The 16,015-nt window shown below is 40.7% G+C and overlaps 1 protein-coding gene across 4 annotated transcripts in view; it reads right to left on the bottom strand.

Moving 5' to 3' along the window:
* LOC310763897 (uncharacterized protein) overlaps nucleotides 1–13,880 on the bottom strand; it is a 65,303-nt gene extending 51,423 nt beyond the window's left edge. For all 4 annotated transcript variants that reach the window (XR_014548883.1, XM_083616763.1, XM_083616762.1 and 1 more), the window contains exons 1-2: nucleotides 13,638–13,880; nucleotides 13,395–13,450 (exon numbers count right to left, since the gene is read on the bottom strand). Coding sequence is in view for 3 of the 4 variants with exons in the window: in XM_083616763.1 (XP_083472889.1) it covers nucleotides 13,395–13,450; nucleotides 13,638–13,689 (108 nt within the window). In the remaining variant the exon portion in view is untranslated. The remainder of the gene's footprint in view (nucleotides 1–13,394; nucleotides 13,451–13,637) is intronic.
* Between the last annotated feature and the right edge of the window lie 2,135 nt (nucleotides 13,881–16,015).

The following is a 16,015-nucleotide window of genomic DNA, read 5'->3' as shown; positions in this document are numbered from 1 at the left end:
TGAAACAAGTTTGGCTTTGTTTCTGTTGGCTATCGTTGTAAAATAAACCTTTGCATTAAAACTGAAACAAAGGGAAAGAAATGCACTTTCCTAATAGGTGGGTGACAATAAATTTATCCCGAGAGGAGAAAGGAAGGAAGGGAGCTGTTATTTCTTTTCCGAGGCATGAAATTCCTTGCTGTTTTATTGAAGAGCTAATTCAATATGAGCACAATCCCATCGTTTGCAGGCACCAAGGTGCAGATTGCTGTGAAATCCACTTGCGCTGTAGGAAACCAGAGATGTGCTGGTGTGAAGGATCCTCGTTAGTTTTAGCTCAGAGTTGCACTGGCCTCACCATGGCATTAGCAGAACTCTGTTGGTACAAAGATTAAAGCCAGGCAGTGGCTGGAGTGTGGAGGTGTACGATCTGGCTGCATACAGACCAAATATTTAAAGCACACCTCAATAATCTTGGGAACTGTAGTTTACCCCAGCACCCTTACACTACAATTCTCAGGATTCTTTGAGGCAAAAAAGTGCTTTAAATGTATGGTTCCTATGCCGCCTGCTTTGGGCAGCTCTCTTCCCCTTTGCTTCTACAGTGGGATAGATTTTGACTAACTCTGAAGCCAACTGGGGCTCTCTGTGCCCTGGCTTACTTAGCAAAATGGTTAATCCGGCCCTGCAGTTTAATTTGAGTTAATTCCTTCTTCCATGAGTAGGCTTATTTTAAAAAATTAATAAATCCAGTTACACACTATTTCTATTTTAAAAGCAGAAGTGCTAGGAAGAAACACTGGTTCTTCTTGCATGGGTGTGGCACCACAGCCTTCAAATTCTCCCTCTTACTAACTATGCCCTAGTGAATATCTTCAAAACAAAGGGTAGCAGTAGTTCCCAAAGAGACGAAGATCAGAGAGAACTGGCTTTTGTTTATGGAAAGCCTGCTTATGGTGTTGGATATAAAAGCGCATTGTATCCAGCCAATTACTCTCAAGAATTGCCAAAAATCCTACCCAATTATCTTCTAGCTATTCATTTTTGTATTGCGTCCAAAAACAGAATGTGTGAACCCCACTCCCCCAGCTATAACACAGTTGACAGGGCTGACCCAGGACATTTTGCTACCTGAGTCAAGGGATGAGATGTGTCAATCATTTTATGTACAAAAGCCAACTGGCCTGACTGTTAAATCTTACTTAACACTGATGTTCACCTCTGCAGCTAAGGGCATCTGGCTATTGTGGGGCTGGATGTAGGGTTGGTAGGTCAGCCTTCCACTGTCTTGGTGCTGCTTGCCCAGCAACTGCCCCTTGAGGCAGCCAATTCACTGTGCCCAATGGTAGGACTGGCCATGATTGCGGAATCCAGAATTGCTGTAGCCATTTCAAATCATATTCCGGATTTGGATTGGGGAAAGTGGATTTCATGATGGGATACTGGGTGGACATTTACATGTGCAAAGAAGCATGGTCAGGCTGCAGGCTTATACACATTTAACCTGTGGAGCAAGGCCCATTGAACTTAATGGCCTTACTTCTGTGTAGGATTGTGCTGTCAGTATCAAAGTATTAATCTGCCACCAGATTTTGAACAAAATCATCTGAATACTGCCAGTCTTACCAGATGGCGTTAGGGATTTGATTCCAAAGCCATTTTACAAACTCTCACTCACTCACACCCCTTCATCATTATTTCCTTTTTATCGTTTGCATTTTGTCCCTGCTTGAGAAACAGTGGGTTTGTTCTTCTTATGCCGAGAGCCAGAGTATCAAAACAAAAAGTACTGCAGTGATTTTTATATTTAGAAATGTGCTAAGCATCAACAGTTATTTTTCACAATTGAAATCCTCACATCCAAAACAATGCAAAACTGCCCTGTTCTTTGATTCTAATTAATGCCTTTGTTCTTGGCTTTTTATAAATCTATTGAACAAGGATTAAAGACATTGCTGAAATATGTCTGTACGTCATTTACATTCAATTCACAAATACCATCTTCTCTCCTCCTTGATTACCTCCATGCAGAGTTGTTTATCGTTTGTGCCAGCAAGTGGGAGCAGGGCAAGGACAGAGGAAAACAACATAGACATGACACAAGTGAAGATCACGTCCCAGGTGCTGTGAGAAAAAAGTTTGACCGGGTCTATCTGCTGGGTTGTGCTGGAAAGGTGAACTGGAGGCCACCTTTCTGAAAGTGGGTGGCACTCTCAGGGCTGTTGTCCCTGAGACCTCTCACAATGTGAGGGATTATGAAGCCCATCCCTACTCCTTCTTTACTAAAGATTCTGCCTGCATCTGAGTAGGATAGTTATATAAGAATCCACCACCCTGCAGGGGCAACAGAGTAACTATATATGCCCACAAAAATACTATAAGGAAGGCAACCTCACCCCTGCAAATCCCAACCACCAGTTGGGATCTCAGGTAACATCCTTTCCTGGCCCTGAGAAGTGGGGGCCATCTCTGCATTCATAGCAACCACACCATAACAAGGCAATCTGAGTAACACATTGTGGCAAAAAGGGCGGTCAGGGTTGAACCAAATGCTGGAAAACATTGGTCGGGTCCATGTTGGACAGGCCCCTAGATTTCTATAGGCTGCAGCAGAAGAAAGAGGATTTCCCACCATTCAACCCAGTTCAAAACCCACCCCTGCTCCCCAGCTGCTTCTTGATGGGGCAGGCGGGACTAGCCAGATACATCCTGTGACTTGTAGAAATGATGAACATTATAGGTTTCCTTTCTTCTTCCCCCTCCCACATTTGCCAATGCATCTATTAAGGGAGAACCCATGACCCCTCGTCCTTTGGAATTGCAACTAAACAACTAAAAATTAGATTAAGATGTTTAATTTTAAGGACAAATTTATTAAGGAGGATCACCCAAACAAATGCTGCTAACTGTTGCAGGAACAGAGTTCTCTTTCCCAAAGGTGGTCTTGCTAACCAACCCAGTCCTGTTGGATGAACTGAACCCTACTCAAAACATTTCCCTGGAAATATTTCAATCAATATAGGACTCAGAAGCTCAGGATCTCACTCCAAAAGATCTCATTACTCATCTTATGACAGCAACAAGACTAACTATAGCTAAGGTTTGGAGATAGTTAAATACTAACTTGATGGAAACATGGTTTCAACAATTGTGGGATTTAATTCTTATGGGAAAACTGACAATGAAAATATGAAAATCAAAAAAACCCAGTAAGAGATCAGACAAATTTCATGCAGTTTTGACAAAAGAAGAGTTCCAGCATCTCAAAGTGACTTGTGGAAATAAACTTTTATTTGTTGGGCAATAGGACTTGACAAGCTTTTAACTCACCCCTTTTCAAGTACGGAGTGCTGTACTCATCTGTCGGCAGGGAGAGGGGATTCCTGTGTTGTGTTTGTCTGAAAATCAATATAAAAATAAAAAGGAAACTGAGAAGTTAAAAAAGGACAAATCTGGGTCATAGACTGTCCAAGACAACTGAAACTAGAGGTTTTGTGCTTCCTGTGCTTTGAAAACCCCACATTTTGCAAACAGGATGTGTGCTAAGCCAGCCCAGCTTGATGTTGTTTTCTGGTTTGCCATGCCAAAGTACCAACAAAACGTTGACAGCTTTCAGGAAATCATGAAAATAATCTCCTCCCCTGTGCCCAGGTTCTCATTTTCTATAAACAGGAAGCAGACAGTATTGCTTCTTCCATATGTAGGCACAAGAAACTAGTACCATTTTGAAATCTGCCTCTCCATTGCTTCACATTGCTTCATGGTAAGTGTGGCGGCTGCAGCCTAGAAGCAGAGCAGCTGCATCCCTGTAGAATTCAGGAGCACAGAGCTCCCTCTGCTTCCCTCTCTTTGGGTGGTTTGTAGAATCATAGTTGCTCCTGCACCATACTTCTTAGTACTCATAGTATTTAACCTAGGCACTTGCTCTTCTGTTCTAAGTACAGTATCCTTACTGGTATCCACTGACACTCTCCTTCCTGTGCTGCAAGATGATGTACCTGGATCTTTCACAGGTTTTCTTAAACAATATTTTCTCTTAAGCCAGATGTATGCACGCATATATGCACCTAAGGTCGTGCGCAGCCTGGGAGTCATTTTGGACTCACAGCTGTCCATGGAGGCACAGATCAAATCTGTGTCCAGGGCAGCTGTTTACCAGCTCCATCTGGTACGTAGGCTGAGACCCTATCTGCCCGCGGACTGCCTCGCCAGAGTGGTGCATGCTCTGGTTATCTCCCGCTTGGACTACTGCAATGCACTCTACATGGGGCTACCTTCAAAGGTGACTCGGAAACTACAACTAATCCAGAACGCGGCAGCTAGACTGGTGACTGGGAGCGGCCGCCAAGACCATATAACACCGGTCTTGAAAGACCTACATTGGCTCCCAGTACGTTTCCGAGCACAATTCAAAGTGTTGGTGCTGACCTTTAAAGCCCTAAACGGCCTCGGTCCAGTATACCTGAAGGAGCGTCTCCACCCCCATCATTCTGCCCGGACGCTGAGGTCCAGCGCCGAGGGCCTTCTGGCGGTTCCCTCATTGCGAGAAGCAAAGCTACAGGGAACCAGGCAGAGGGCCTTCTCGGTGGTGGCGCCCGCCCTGTGGAACGCCCTTCCAGCAGATGTCAAAGCGATAAACAACTACCTGACATTCAGAAGACATCTTAAGGCAGCCCTGTTCAGGGAAGTTTTTAACGTGTGATATTTTATTGTATTTTTGGTTTTTATGGAAGCCGCCCAGAGTGGCTGGGGAGGCCCAGCCAGATGGGCGGGGTATAAATAATAAATTATTATTATTATTATTATTATTATTATTATTATTATTATTATTACACATGCATATTCTTGACAACTTTGATGCTGTGCTTTGAGAATATCTAACACTCCAAGAGGAAAGCGACAAATAACATGAAACACACTTCTTAAAAAGCATGGTTAATGCTACTACTTTTATTCTGAAGGAGAAGTAACCCCATGGGGACCTGATCCAGATCGGGAGCATGATGCATGGGTGCCAGTTTCCTGCTGAAAATCACCTCTTCTTCAAGGGTTTTTTGGAAGGAGACCAGCAACTACACGCCATACTCTGAATCTGGACCGCGGCCTAATTTTAAATCTGATTAATATCAACTGGTTTTGGCCCCTGACATAAGACTGAAAGTGGTTAAAAACAACCCACCCCCCGAAATGCATCCGATTGTGTCCAGCAAATCAGATATTGCAAATAATGAAACTGCATCAATACTGCCTTCCTTTCCTCCTGGTATAATGGAGGCCTGCAATAAAGTCCTGCAATAAAGGAAGCAATCTGCTTTTACCACACAAGAGAACCAACTGCAGTTTGCGGCTTGCAGAAAATCAATCTTGATACAGCCACTTATTAATTGCAAAAAATAAAAAAAATATAAAAAAGCAAATGCCAAGAGGACAGAACTTAGCAACTTGCAGAAAATTAAGGCAATTGCTAATTGTCTTTTCTTCCAGAAAGTTGCTTAGGATTTGAGGTGCTTTATGAAAGAGTTTGAGATGCTACAAATGGTCAGTGGACCATACATCAAGCATTGTTTAAACTGGATGTTGCATCTGGATACTGTATGAACATAAAAGCAGAACTATTGTTTACAGAAACCTGCAGACTCCTGCTAAGAATCTTCTTGGAGGAACTGAGTTTCAAATGCACACAGTGCAAAATGGTTCATTTTATACTAGGCTGTAGGATCCCAACCCTCTTGTAGGTACAATAGATGCTTGGTTTCAAAAACAATCAAAGATATGCACATTGAACTTTAATAGTGATTAGACCAAAGGATGGTAACGTATTTATGACAAAAAGGAGAAAATGCATTACAAAGAGGACAAAAGAGGCTGCAAATTGAGATGCAAATTTAGAAATTGCTTTAATTCAAATAGAAATATATCTCACCAGTGTGAAGCTATGTGACCAGACTATGTGCCTGCTCAGTCTGTTGTCTGAGTGCCAGCTGTGAAAGGTACTCCTAGCCACAGATCACCTGAGCTTCTAGTGCCAGTGATGGATCCAGTAGCACTCCCAGACTATGAACCCACTCCTTCAAGGAAGGATAACCCCTCAAAGCAGGCAACTGATCACTCAGGAACTGCCCATCTACAACACTTCCATCTGGACAGGATTCAGGGTCAGTTTATTGGCTGTCATCCAACCCACCACCAAGTCAAGGCAGTGGCCTTGCTTGATTCATATATTGCAGAGAGATAGAGTGTACTGATGACACCTCACCCCACATTTCCTAATAATTGCTCCCAATAGCTTCATAAGAAGTTAAATAGCATTGGGGACTAGATAGTCCCTGCAGCACACAACAGCCGAATCTCTAGATGGCCAACAGATCATCATCCAATGCTATTATCTGAAACCAATCCTCAAATTCGGATCAAAATCACACTAAAATAGGGCCTCCAATGTCCATCTCACCAAGCTGATTCTTGCTAGCCAACTCCAAGCGTTTTACCTTTGGTTTATTTTATTAGAAAGAGAGCAATATTTTCAACAGTACTTTCAAGATCTAACTTCCCTAACTTTTGTTGCCCTTAGAAAAGCTTTTACTTCCCTTTGTTTCCAAACAATGCCTCAACCTATTTGGAGGAAAAAGTATAAAAGGATCCTCTATACTCAGCAGACATGTGTTTGTGGTACAGGGGAGGTGGAAGACGTAATGCATTATCATTGGCATTGTCCTTTGTATAGAGATCTCAGAGCTCTTTTGGGGGAGACCTTTTGAGAGCAAGAGCTGGCTGGACCCTGACTGGTATTATTTGTGATCTGTTGACAGACCACAATAAAACCATTACAAACAAGGTTGCCACCTTTGCAGTAGCAGCTCAAAACATTCACTGCGATTTTCTAAAGATGTCTGCAAAGAGGACCATCTGCAATAGTATTTTGATATTGTTGATAATCTTTCTCACACATGTATGTACCTATTGCCCATTGATTTTACTGGATGATCCTCATATCTAGTGTTTTTATCTCACTCTCACACATTATCTTTTTAGTATCTTTACACCATTTTCTCTCTCTTTCAAATGCTGTAGTTTTCTTCATTACAGCCTAGCTTCCTGCAATGACTGGAAGCTGGGTTGTTGTCATTTTTGAATGTTCATTCTCATGAGGGTTACGAAATCATAGTCAAAACCACAAGTGATTACTCACCGTAAGCACCAGAAACATACTTTGTTAAGTAAAAGAAAGGTTGCATTGGTAGAACATTTCTCAGGACTTCTAGGGACACGAAGCACTGCCTTCATATTGGCTGTATGTTTGAATGAATGGAATTTATACTATAGTGAAGATATAAGCCATTGGCATGCTATGATTAAGAAATACAGCCTAGGTTTTATAACGGCTGAGATTTGCATCACAAAGAACAGAACTTGCCCTGACTCTCAGATAGCTTGTTAACATAAAAAACAGATAGCTTGTTAACATGTTTTATTCTACGTCAGCAAGCAAGAAATTCTGTGTCTAAAGTGTTTAAGGGACCTGAGCATGAACCAAACTCTGTCCTAGATTGTGCCCCAAGATTAGGCAATGTTTTGAAATAGAGTTTAACGTAAGTCTTCCATCCTCTGAGGAGTAAGATATCATTAGCTTTACAAACAGAAAAGAAGATCATGAATTTCCCAGAGAAAAAAAGTTCCCTAAGTTAAAAAAAATCTTAGCAATGTCGCACTATATCTTGTTTATTTTTATTGCAAATCTCAGGCTGCTGCATTCTACAAAAAGTCAGTATTAATGTCCAGACCACCAAGTGGCAGTTGATGCTACTTGCTAGAGATGGAGGAGAAGTTTGAATTGATTCACATTGCAATGCAGATTTACCTAACGCACAATTCCCCAAACCAATATCTGAAACATCAACAGCTACTCTCTGAAATTTGCACATCTCTGAATTTTGTCATGCAGCTTTCCAACCAAAAAAAATGTGCACAAAATGCATATATTTGTGAAAATAATATACAAAAATGCAAAAATAACATACAAAACTTTGGATATGAGGAGAAATGGGCACTAAAATTCTGATAAAATTTCATGGGGAGTTAAAAATCTTACAAACTGATGTAGGAGTGTGGTGAACTGAATTTAAGATTGGGAAAAACGTGAAGCTGAGAGAAACTGAAATTAACAGATTTGTCCATCTCTGAACTTGCTATACATATCACAGATATCCAACTTGGATTATCCAATTGTCAGGGTTTCACCTAGACAGTTACAGTTTTGCCATCCTGATCGTCAATGTCATGAAGCGGCAAAGATGGCAAAGGTTTGCTTCTTAACTTTTGAAAAGCTGAAGTTACATCTGTTGAAGCTAAAAATGGCTGCATCTTCTCAGCATCCTTCCTAGTATTTTTCATTCCATTTTCCTCCATGTTTTGAACTTGAAATACTGCACTCGGATATGGCACAGTCATCACACCTGTCACCATATTGTAATAATAATGTGGATTTGAATGGCTCTGTTGGACCATGTGAGTTTATCCAATTTAATTTCCCTGTGGGAGAAAAAACTGTAAAAAGAAAACGAACTGGAAAAGGACAGAGGATTGTTCTTGTCCTGTTCCACCTGCAGTGCCAGCAAGATCCCAGCAGGGTGCTGGATATGCCAGATGCACTACAACTTGGTTCCTGCCCTGCCACATCCCCTGCCGCCTTCAGATTGCTTAGTTAATAACCTTCAAAGTTTTCCAGTAATGATGGCTCAGTAACTGTGAAAATGCCAGAAGCAACCTGATCCGCTTTGCTGACAAAGTAAAACAGGACAGGACAGGACAGGTGCTGTGTATGACATTGGCAGCTTTGTACCAGTCAATGGAGAAACTGCTAGCCGGATGGTCTGAGAGGGAACTCAGGAGATATTTCCACCTGATAAGTGTGCCACAGAGGTTGCTTCTACTCTCACATGTCCGTATAAGATTATATCACAGATTCAAGCGAAGAGATATGAGATAAATTGATGAATTGATTGTTGCATCAATTAAGTGTTTTAAATTTGTTGTTAGCTGCCCTGAGCTCAGTTTTCTGAACCAGGAAGGGCGGGGTATAAATAATAATAAAAATATTTTATTTATTTACATTTGGCAGATCTGTGTACTTGTCTCTAGCAGCTTGGATTATAAATTACTTCATACAGTGACAGCAAGGCAAAAGGAAGATAAGGTGAGAGGTAAAACCTATGGGTATATTCAGGGCTGGATACCACAAGATTTCTTGAGAAAAGAAACTTTTTGAAGGTAGTTGTAAATGCTATCTGTGCCCCTTGAATGTAGCCTGTGAATTCTGCACTGGGTGCTTCACAGAAGATGCTCACAATATGCGCAACATGTAAGTGTCAAAATGCACATTTTATTTACAAAGTTTATGGATATCGCCTTTGAATATATATTTTTATCTTTTAATAAATAAAATAAAAAGATATATAAAAGTTCTTCTAGATAGCAATGCAGCTACCAAGATACCAGGCCAGAATACAAAGTTAAAAAGAAATAAAACAAATATATCAAATATAATGCAGTGTGTTTCTGCCGTGGATGACTAATTTGTATCGTTATAAAATAAAAAAATCTGCTGGGTTTTGTAGAAAGTGATTAGTACTAATAACCAAACAACATAATCATAAATAACAACACTAGAGTCAGTTAAAACTAACTATAATTCATGTTCAAACTGAAAAACTGAAGTTATGCACCCCCTCCATAAAAACCCACAAATCCCACACGGACAGCTGTTTGATATAGCAAGTTTTCTCGCCATTTTTTTTTAATAAACCCTGTGAAGTACATCTAGAAAGTGATTTTTTTAAAAAACTTGGAAGAAAATATGTCTCTGCGTTTTATTTTTAAATAACTCTGTTGGGATGCGTAGAAGGCGTCACAGTATAGATTTTGCATGCAGTAAGTCATAGGCTAAACCTGCAGCTCATGTTTCTCCTCCTGCTGCTGCACTTTAGAGTAAGTGTGAGGAACTTGTGATTCTTCAGATGTTACTGGACTTCAGCTCCCACTGGTTTGGCCAATGGTCAAGGGTGATGGAAGTGCTAGTCCAGCAACATCTGGAGGGGCACAGGTTCCCCACTTCTGCTTTAGTGCAAAGGAAGTTGTGCAGGAAGGCTTTACCCTGTCACTGTTGGGACCAAGTGCAGAGCTGGTGGGAACCTCATCATCTTTCGAATGGGCCCAGAGCTAATCCTGATAGCAGCACCATTGAGGTTGGGTGGGGTGCAAGACTCACAGCAAAGAGGAATATTCTGATCTTGGCCATATTTAAGATTAGATTGCAAAACAAAAAGCAGTTGGTTTCAAGGATATTTATTATTTTGCATTTGTCTTGATATCTCCTCGTAATGAGATATCAAGGAGGAATCAGAGATTATAATGCACTGCAGATTCCTTATGGTTGGAAACCACAGGTTTGCAGGATATTACACATAATGTATGAAGATTCATCTGCAGAGATTTGATAGAGAGCAATGGGATCTAAGTGTGAACCACTTAACACATAATTTGAAAGGTGGCAACTGCTCGTTTGCCAGGTTTTCTTCACTGCTTCCAGAAAACTTCAATTTCAGTCATTCATAAACAGAGAAATGACAAACGTCTGAGAAGCTGACTTTTGAAATTCATTTTTAGATCTGCCAGGAAAGATCCAATCTTTGCCCCTTATTATGCTATTATATCACTATTAGTCATTGGCATAGGCAGAACTCCCAGGTGTGAGCCTGACAGACAAAGCATATTGTCAATATCAAAGAATGGCAATAACAAAAGGCATTCAAATGCTGATTGTTACCCTGCTCTTGCCTCCCACTTTTGGGCATATCAAGCACTTTGAAAAGGTCACTCCATGCAGTCAGGTATATGCAAAGACTGGATGGTTAATACTGGAAAGAAGCTTTCTGCTGAAAGATGTCTCAACTGTTATTGTGATATCTTGAAAGGCAATGAATGGAAAAGCCACCTATTGTTATCAATGTAGCCAAATTTTTAAACAACCCCTTTTTCTTCCCTACTCCATCCCCAAAGGGTCATGTATACTACTTTACAGCAGACAATATTCTATTTGAAGGAGTCCTCTGTGAAGGACTGGCCCAATACATTTTGCTGCCTGAGGCAAATGACAAAATGGCCTCCTCCCTGCATTTCATGTACAGAAACTGAACGGTTTGGCAGCTGAGTTTACTTCAACACTGGCAGTAGCACAGGATTCTTCATGGAACCTGAGCACCGCAGGGAAGCTTAGGAGAAACAGGGCAGGCTCCATCCTCTAGGGTCTGCCTCCTGAGTTACCAGTAGGTGTCACACTCTGGTACAGCTGGTTTTGCTGCCTTGTTTGAAGATCAAGAACCCTAAGAAAGGAGAGCAGGGTTCCTTGAAGTTGCTTATTGTGGGAATGTTCAGGGAGGCAGGAGAGGATATATTGTTTGATTATATCCTTTCCAACTTGTGTTAACAAGTTCTACAATTTAGCAGAGTAACATTCCCCTTTTTAAACTTGCACAGCGGATGCGTTTGCTCAGGCTCGCTAAAGCCTCTAAAATAAGTTACCTGGTAAATTCCCCTTTAGTCCCTCATAAAAGAAATAGACACGACACAGTCTTCTATAAAAGTATAAAAAGAGTTTACTCACTCAGTCATTCTGTTCACAGATGGATCCCAGAAGGCAGACTTAAGTTACAAAAGTAATATACCTGGAATCTATCCCATAAAGAGATAGTCCCTTTGTCCCCTCTTAGCTGGAAGCCAAGAGGGCATCATAGGCTAAGCAGATGTTGCTTCTTCGACAAATGTAGTCAGAGAGAGAGAGAGATGGTGGCCAGTCCTATGCTTTTGTTACCTGCACAGGTGAGGCCACACCCACCTCTGGTCACATGTAGAGGAAGTCTGTCCCAGCCTAGGAGGAAACAGGAAGTTCCGACTGGCTGGTCCAGACACCCCCTTTTTATGCCCACCCCCTTTTCATGCCCACATCCCACACCTATCAACGGTTAGCACTTAGACACAAACATCAGACCGAGCAGGTAACAGTCTTCCGTGCTATGGTGAGATGTATTTCTATGTAAATTATATACATTATTTCCAAATCTGTGCCTATGCATGTGTTAGCATATGGAGGTTTTATGCAAATCAGTGTCATTTTTGGGTGATGCATGAAGTGGTCACCCTATGGGACCATTGAAATTTGTTTGCTCATCTTGGCTCCCAGCATTGGCTCCCAGCCATGGTTCCTGGTGGGCCAGTCACATGCATTCATGCTGGCACACAAAGGACACGGTGCATGCCATTGCAAACTGCGTCTGTGCTTCATAGTGCCTCAGGAACTGAGGAAATTGTTTTGCTGAACTGCAGCCATTGCTATCTGCTGTAAATATTATATTAGCACAAAGAATACTTTCTCAAAACCAATCATAGTGAATCTTCCCAAGAGTTAACGATGCTGCAATCCAATGGATAATATATTAAGTAATAATATGAGGCACACTTACTAGGAAGTGGAGTTTTGTTCTGAGCAAACATGCATAGCATTGGGTTGCATGATAGCAAATATAAAAGAAAGTCAATCTTTTTATTATTACATTGGGGGTGGGGAGGCACTCATAGCTACAGATAACCTATATGAAGATATATCCAAGAATTATGTAAGCCTGTTTTTCAGAACTCGCTCCCCAAAGGGTTTGATGGTACCCTCGATGCGATTCTCAATATAGAGAGAGATTCCCTCTGGCAATTTAAAGCGATATTCCTGTGCTTTCAAAAAGATTCCCTTTCATGAAGTGATTTATACCTGCCATAATTAATTTAATAGCTTGGATTTATCTTCTTGGATGATGCTGATTTTAATTGATATACTGTATTTTCTTAACATACTATTTTTATGTGCTTCAGCTTTATGTGTTTATGTCTAAGAATGATACATAGCTTGGTCGTCACCCCCCCCCCCCCGCTTTTGTTTGTTTGTTTTATAGCTATATATTTATCTTTCCTGGTTCTTTAATCAAGTGAAGATAAAATAAAAGAAACATTATTTTTGTCTTTGTAGGCTTGCTTCCCTTTTAATTTTTTGCTCTCTCTTTTCCAGGTGTGTTCTCTGTATCTGTTCATATTTCCTTTGCATGCATCTTGAACCCAAATCATGCTTTGTGAATCATAGGATTAAGGGTAAATTTAAATTATCTGGATTCCCGCCCAAATTCTTGGTTGCTTGAGTAAAATTCCATACATAATCAGCATACTTCCTTAAAGGTTACACTACACTCATGTTTTAGGTTTGATTCAGGAAATGTAGCCCTCTCCTTTAAAAAAATGTAAAAAAAAAAGTTTTAGAGTTTATTGTCTGTAATCATGGCATCACAACAGAATCAAATAATTTGGTTGCATTGACTTACTTTGAAGATATCACAGAGATCCTTCCAGAATGTTCTTGCAGGAAGAAGCAACACACCTGGAGACAAGGCAAGATTATTTTTAAAAAGTAAAATCCTGCCACATAGAATTTTGTTATACAATAAATAAAATGTCTGAGGCTAATTTTTATGCACCACAGGGAAACAAACAAACAAACAAGCAGGAATGTGTGATGTGTCAACAGATGGATCCCTCTGTATTGTGTTTTGGTTTCATACTCTTACCTGCAGCCTGAGGGAGTTTTAACTGTCCAAGTTTTCTAAACAATGGCACCATTTCTCAGCAAAACTCTGTGATGAATTTTGGCCTGTGTTTTATAGTCCCAGGGTACATTTTTGGTCTGCCTTCAAAACTCTCTTTGCTTCACAAGCCTCAGCCCTTTAGGCCTCAGTACTGTCTATTGTTCAGAGACGACAACAAAATATTGTCATCTACCAGCCTGTTGTGGAACTTGTGGTTTTATAACTTAGCAACCTTGGACAAAGAGAAGTGCACCAGCACTCACTGCTTCAACCAAAGTCAATAACTGCTGTGCTGTGACTCATGTGCTGTGACTCTAGTGACACAAACAGGTGTTGTGGAAAAGAAAAGGAAAACATGTCTTGTATCAGCTCATCACAGAACAATTATCAAAGCCATCCCAGCTGCAGACAAGAAAACGTTCTGGTCATTTGATTTCCTTTTGTAATGTTCCTTTTTAAAAACAAAAAACAAAAAAGCTCACTTTACAGTAAATATTGTGGACAACAAGCTATCTGCTGCATTAGACGCTAGGTGGAGTTGTCATGTGCTGTCTCCTCCTGCATAGTTGTTAAATTGTACAGTCTACTATGTCACTGTGCGACACCTTCTTCCAAACTTTCCTACCTGTGAGGGCACAGCAAGCGAAAGCCAAACTGCACAGGATGCTAAAATATATCTTTGCATTTAATGTTCAGGTCTTTAAAATTGCAAATAGCATCAGCTATGGAAGGAAGGGCCGCTGATACTGGTCAGGAATGCATCATGCATGAAGGAAGAATTCAACCCTTTCTTCCCCGGCTGTGGTTGTGAAGAAACCCCTCCTCTGAAGGTGTGAGTTGGCTCCAATTTCCCCAGTGGAAAACAAATCTGGCCTTCAGAGTTGACTCAGGACTGTACCAGAGAAGAAAAGATTAACCTTCCCACCACCACTCAGGTCTGCTGCAGTTCTACTAGCTATCAGCCCTAACCATTGGTCCTGCTATAGCTAGGGATGATGGGAATTGTAGTCCAACAACAGCTAGAGACCCAAGTTTGAGAAACACTGGTCTAAAACCTCTGGCAGGCACAAGGTTGGTGAAGGCTGATATATTGGATAACTTGCTCCATTACTGTAGCGCCCAGGTAGTTCTTGAAAGCCTTAAACTGGTTTTCCTCTATTGCCCACAGAAAATGTCAGGAAGCCTGTGATTCTGTGATGAAGTTCTAGTCTCACAAATGTTTGCAGTGGTCATTAAGTATTAACTATCTGTTACTTAAATCTTAGCTGAAATTGACTGAAAAAAACATGTCTTAGAAAAAAGTGAACAGGACAGTCCTTTTATTTCCGTTTCTAACAGCAACCACTTAGGATTTCCAGTGAGTGGGTGCTGTTAGCACGGTGAGAACTTGCCAATATCTCATCCAGCAACCACGATGGTGATGTGGCAGCTCTGCTCCAAGATCGTTCCTAGAACTATTCCCTATCACAAATATTTGCTGTCATATCAGAAGGCTGACTTCATTTGTAGCATTTGTAATTCCCATTTTATTAAAAGGTTGTGAATGAATTAATTGCACATAAAACCAAAGGGAGCTGTCCTTATCTTAATTTAGGTGGGCAGTTGAGCAGGCAAAAAAGGTTCCTCGCCCTTTGCACTAAAGCAAAGTCAAACATTAGATACGATACATTTTTAACAAAGAATAATAAAGTGGTTGATGTAATCTGAAAAAAAAAAACTTCTAAGAAAGCACACCAATATTGTTTTGAATTTTGATTCTGGAAAACCTTTGCATCTTTACTCAACAAATAAGAGTTTAATTGCGTGGTTCTTTAAATCAGCTTGTGTGATTATGTAGAGTAGACATACCTGTAAGCACTCAATTCTAAGTATGTTCAGGATCGTGCTGTTAAAATACGTTGAAGAGACACTCTTAAGTATCTTCCTTCTCACCAATAATACATTGAGCAATGTGATCAGTGGTTGCTTCCACGCTACCCTTTTATTTCCAGTTTCCTCCCCTTTTTTAGTCAACTTTTATGAAAAATGCACATTTTCAATTTGGTGTTGTTGAGTGTTTTCTGTGCTGCTCTCCCATCTCTCCCTCCCTGCCTTCATACCTGATTTGTGCTTATTTTGGGTGTGTAATAAAATAAAGTTGCAACACCCACATTTTCATTTTGGACAGGCAGAGAACAACTGAAGCTTATAGCTTCAGATTGCAGACAGAGAGGGGTTGTGATGAGTAACCTCTGCATTGTCCCTTAAACAGTCTCAGTTGATCCGGTGCCATTTTCTGTTCTTATCGTGACAGAGAGGGCTATAATTGTTAGTTTCCTTGCATTAATTTTAAGCATAATATCACTATTGCATTATAAAAA

This window comes from Podarcis filfolensis (assembly GCF_964270895.1).
Source record: "Podarcis filfolensis genome assembly, chromosome: 5".
NCBI classification, from domain to species: domain Eukaryota; kingdom Metazoa; phylum Chordata; class Lepidosauria; order Squamata; family Lacertidae; genus Podarcis; species Podarcis filfolensis.
Note: the sequence above shows the minus strand (reverse complement) of the source record. Positions and strands in the feature narration are given on the sequence as shown.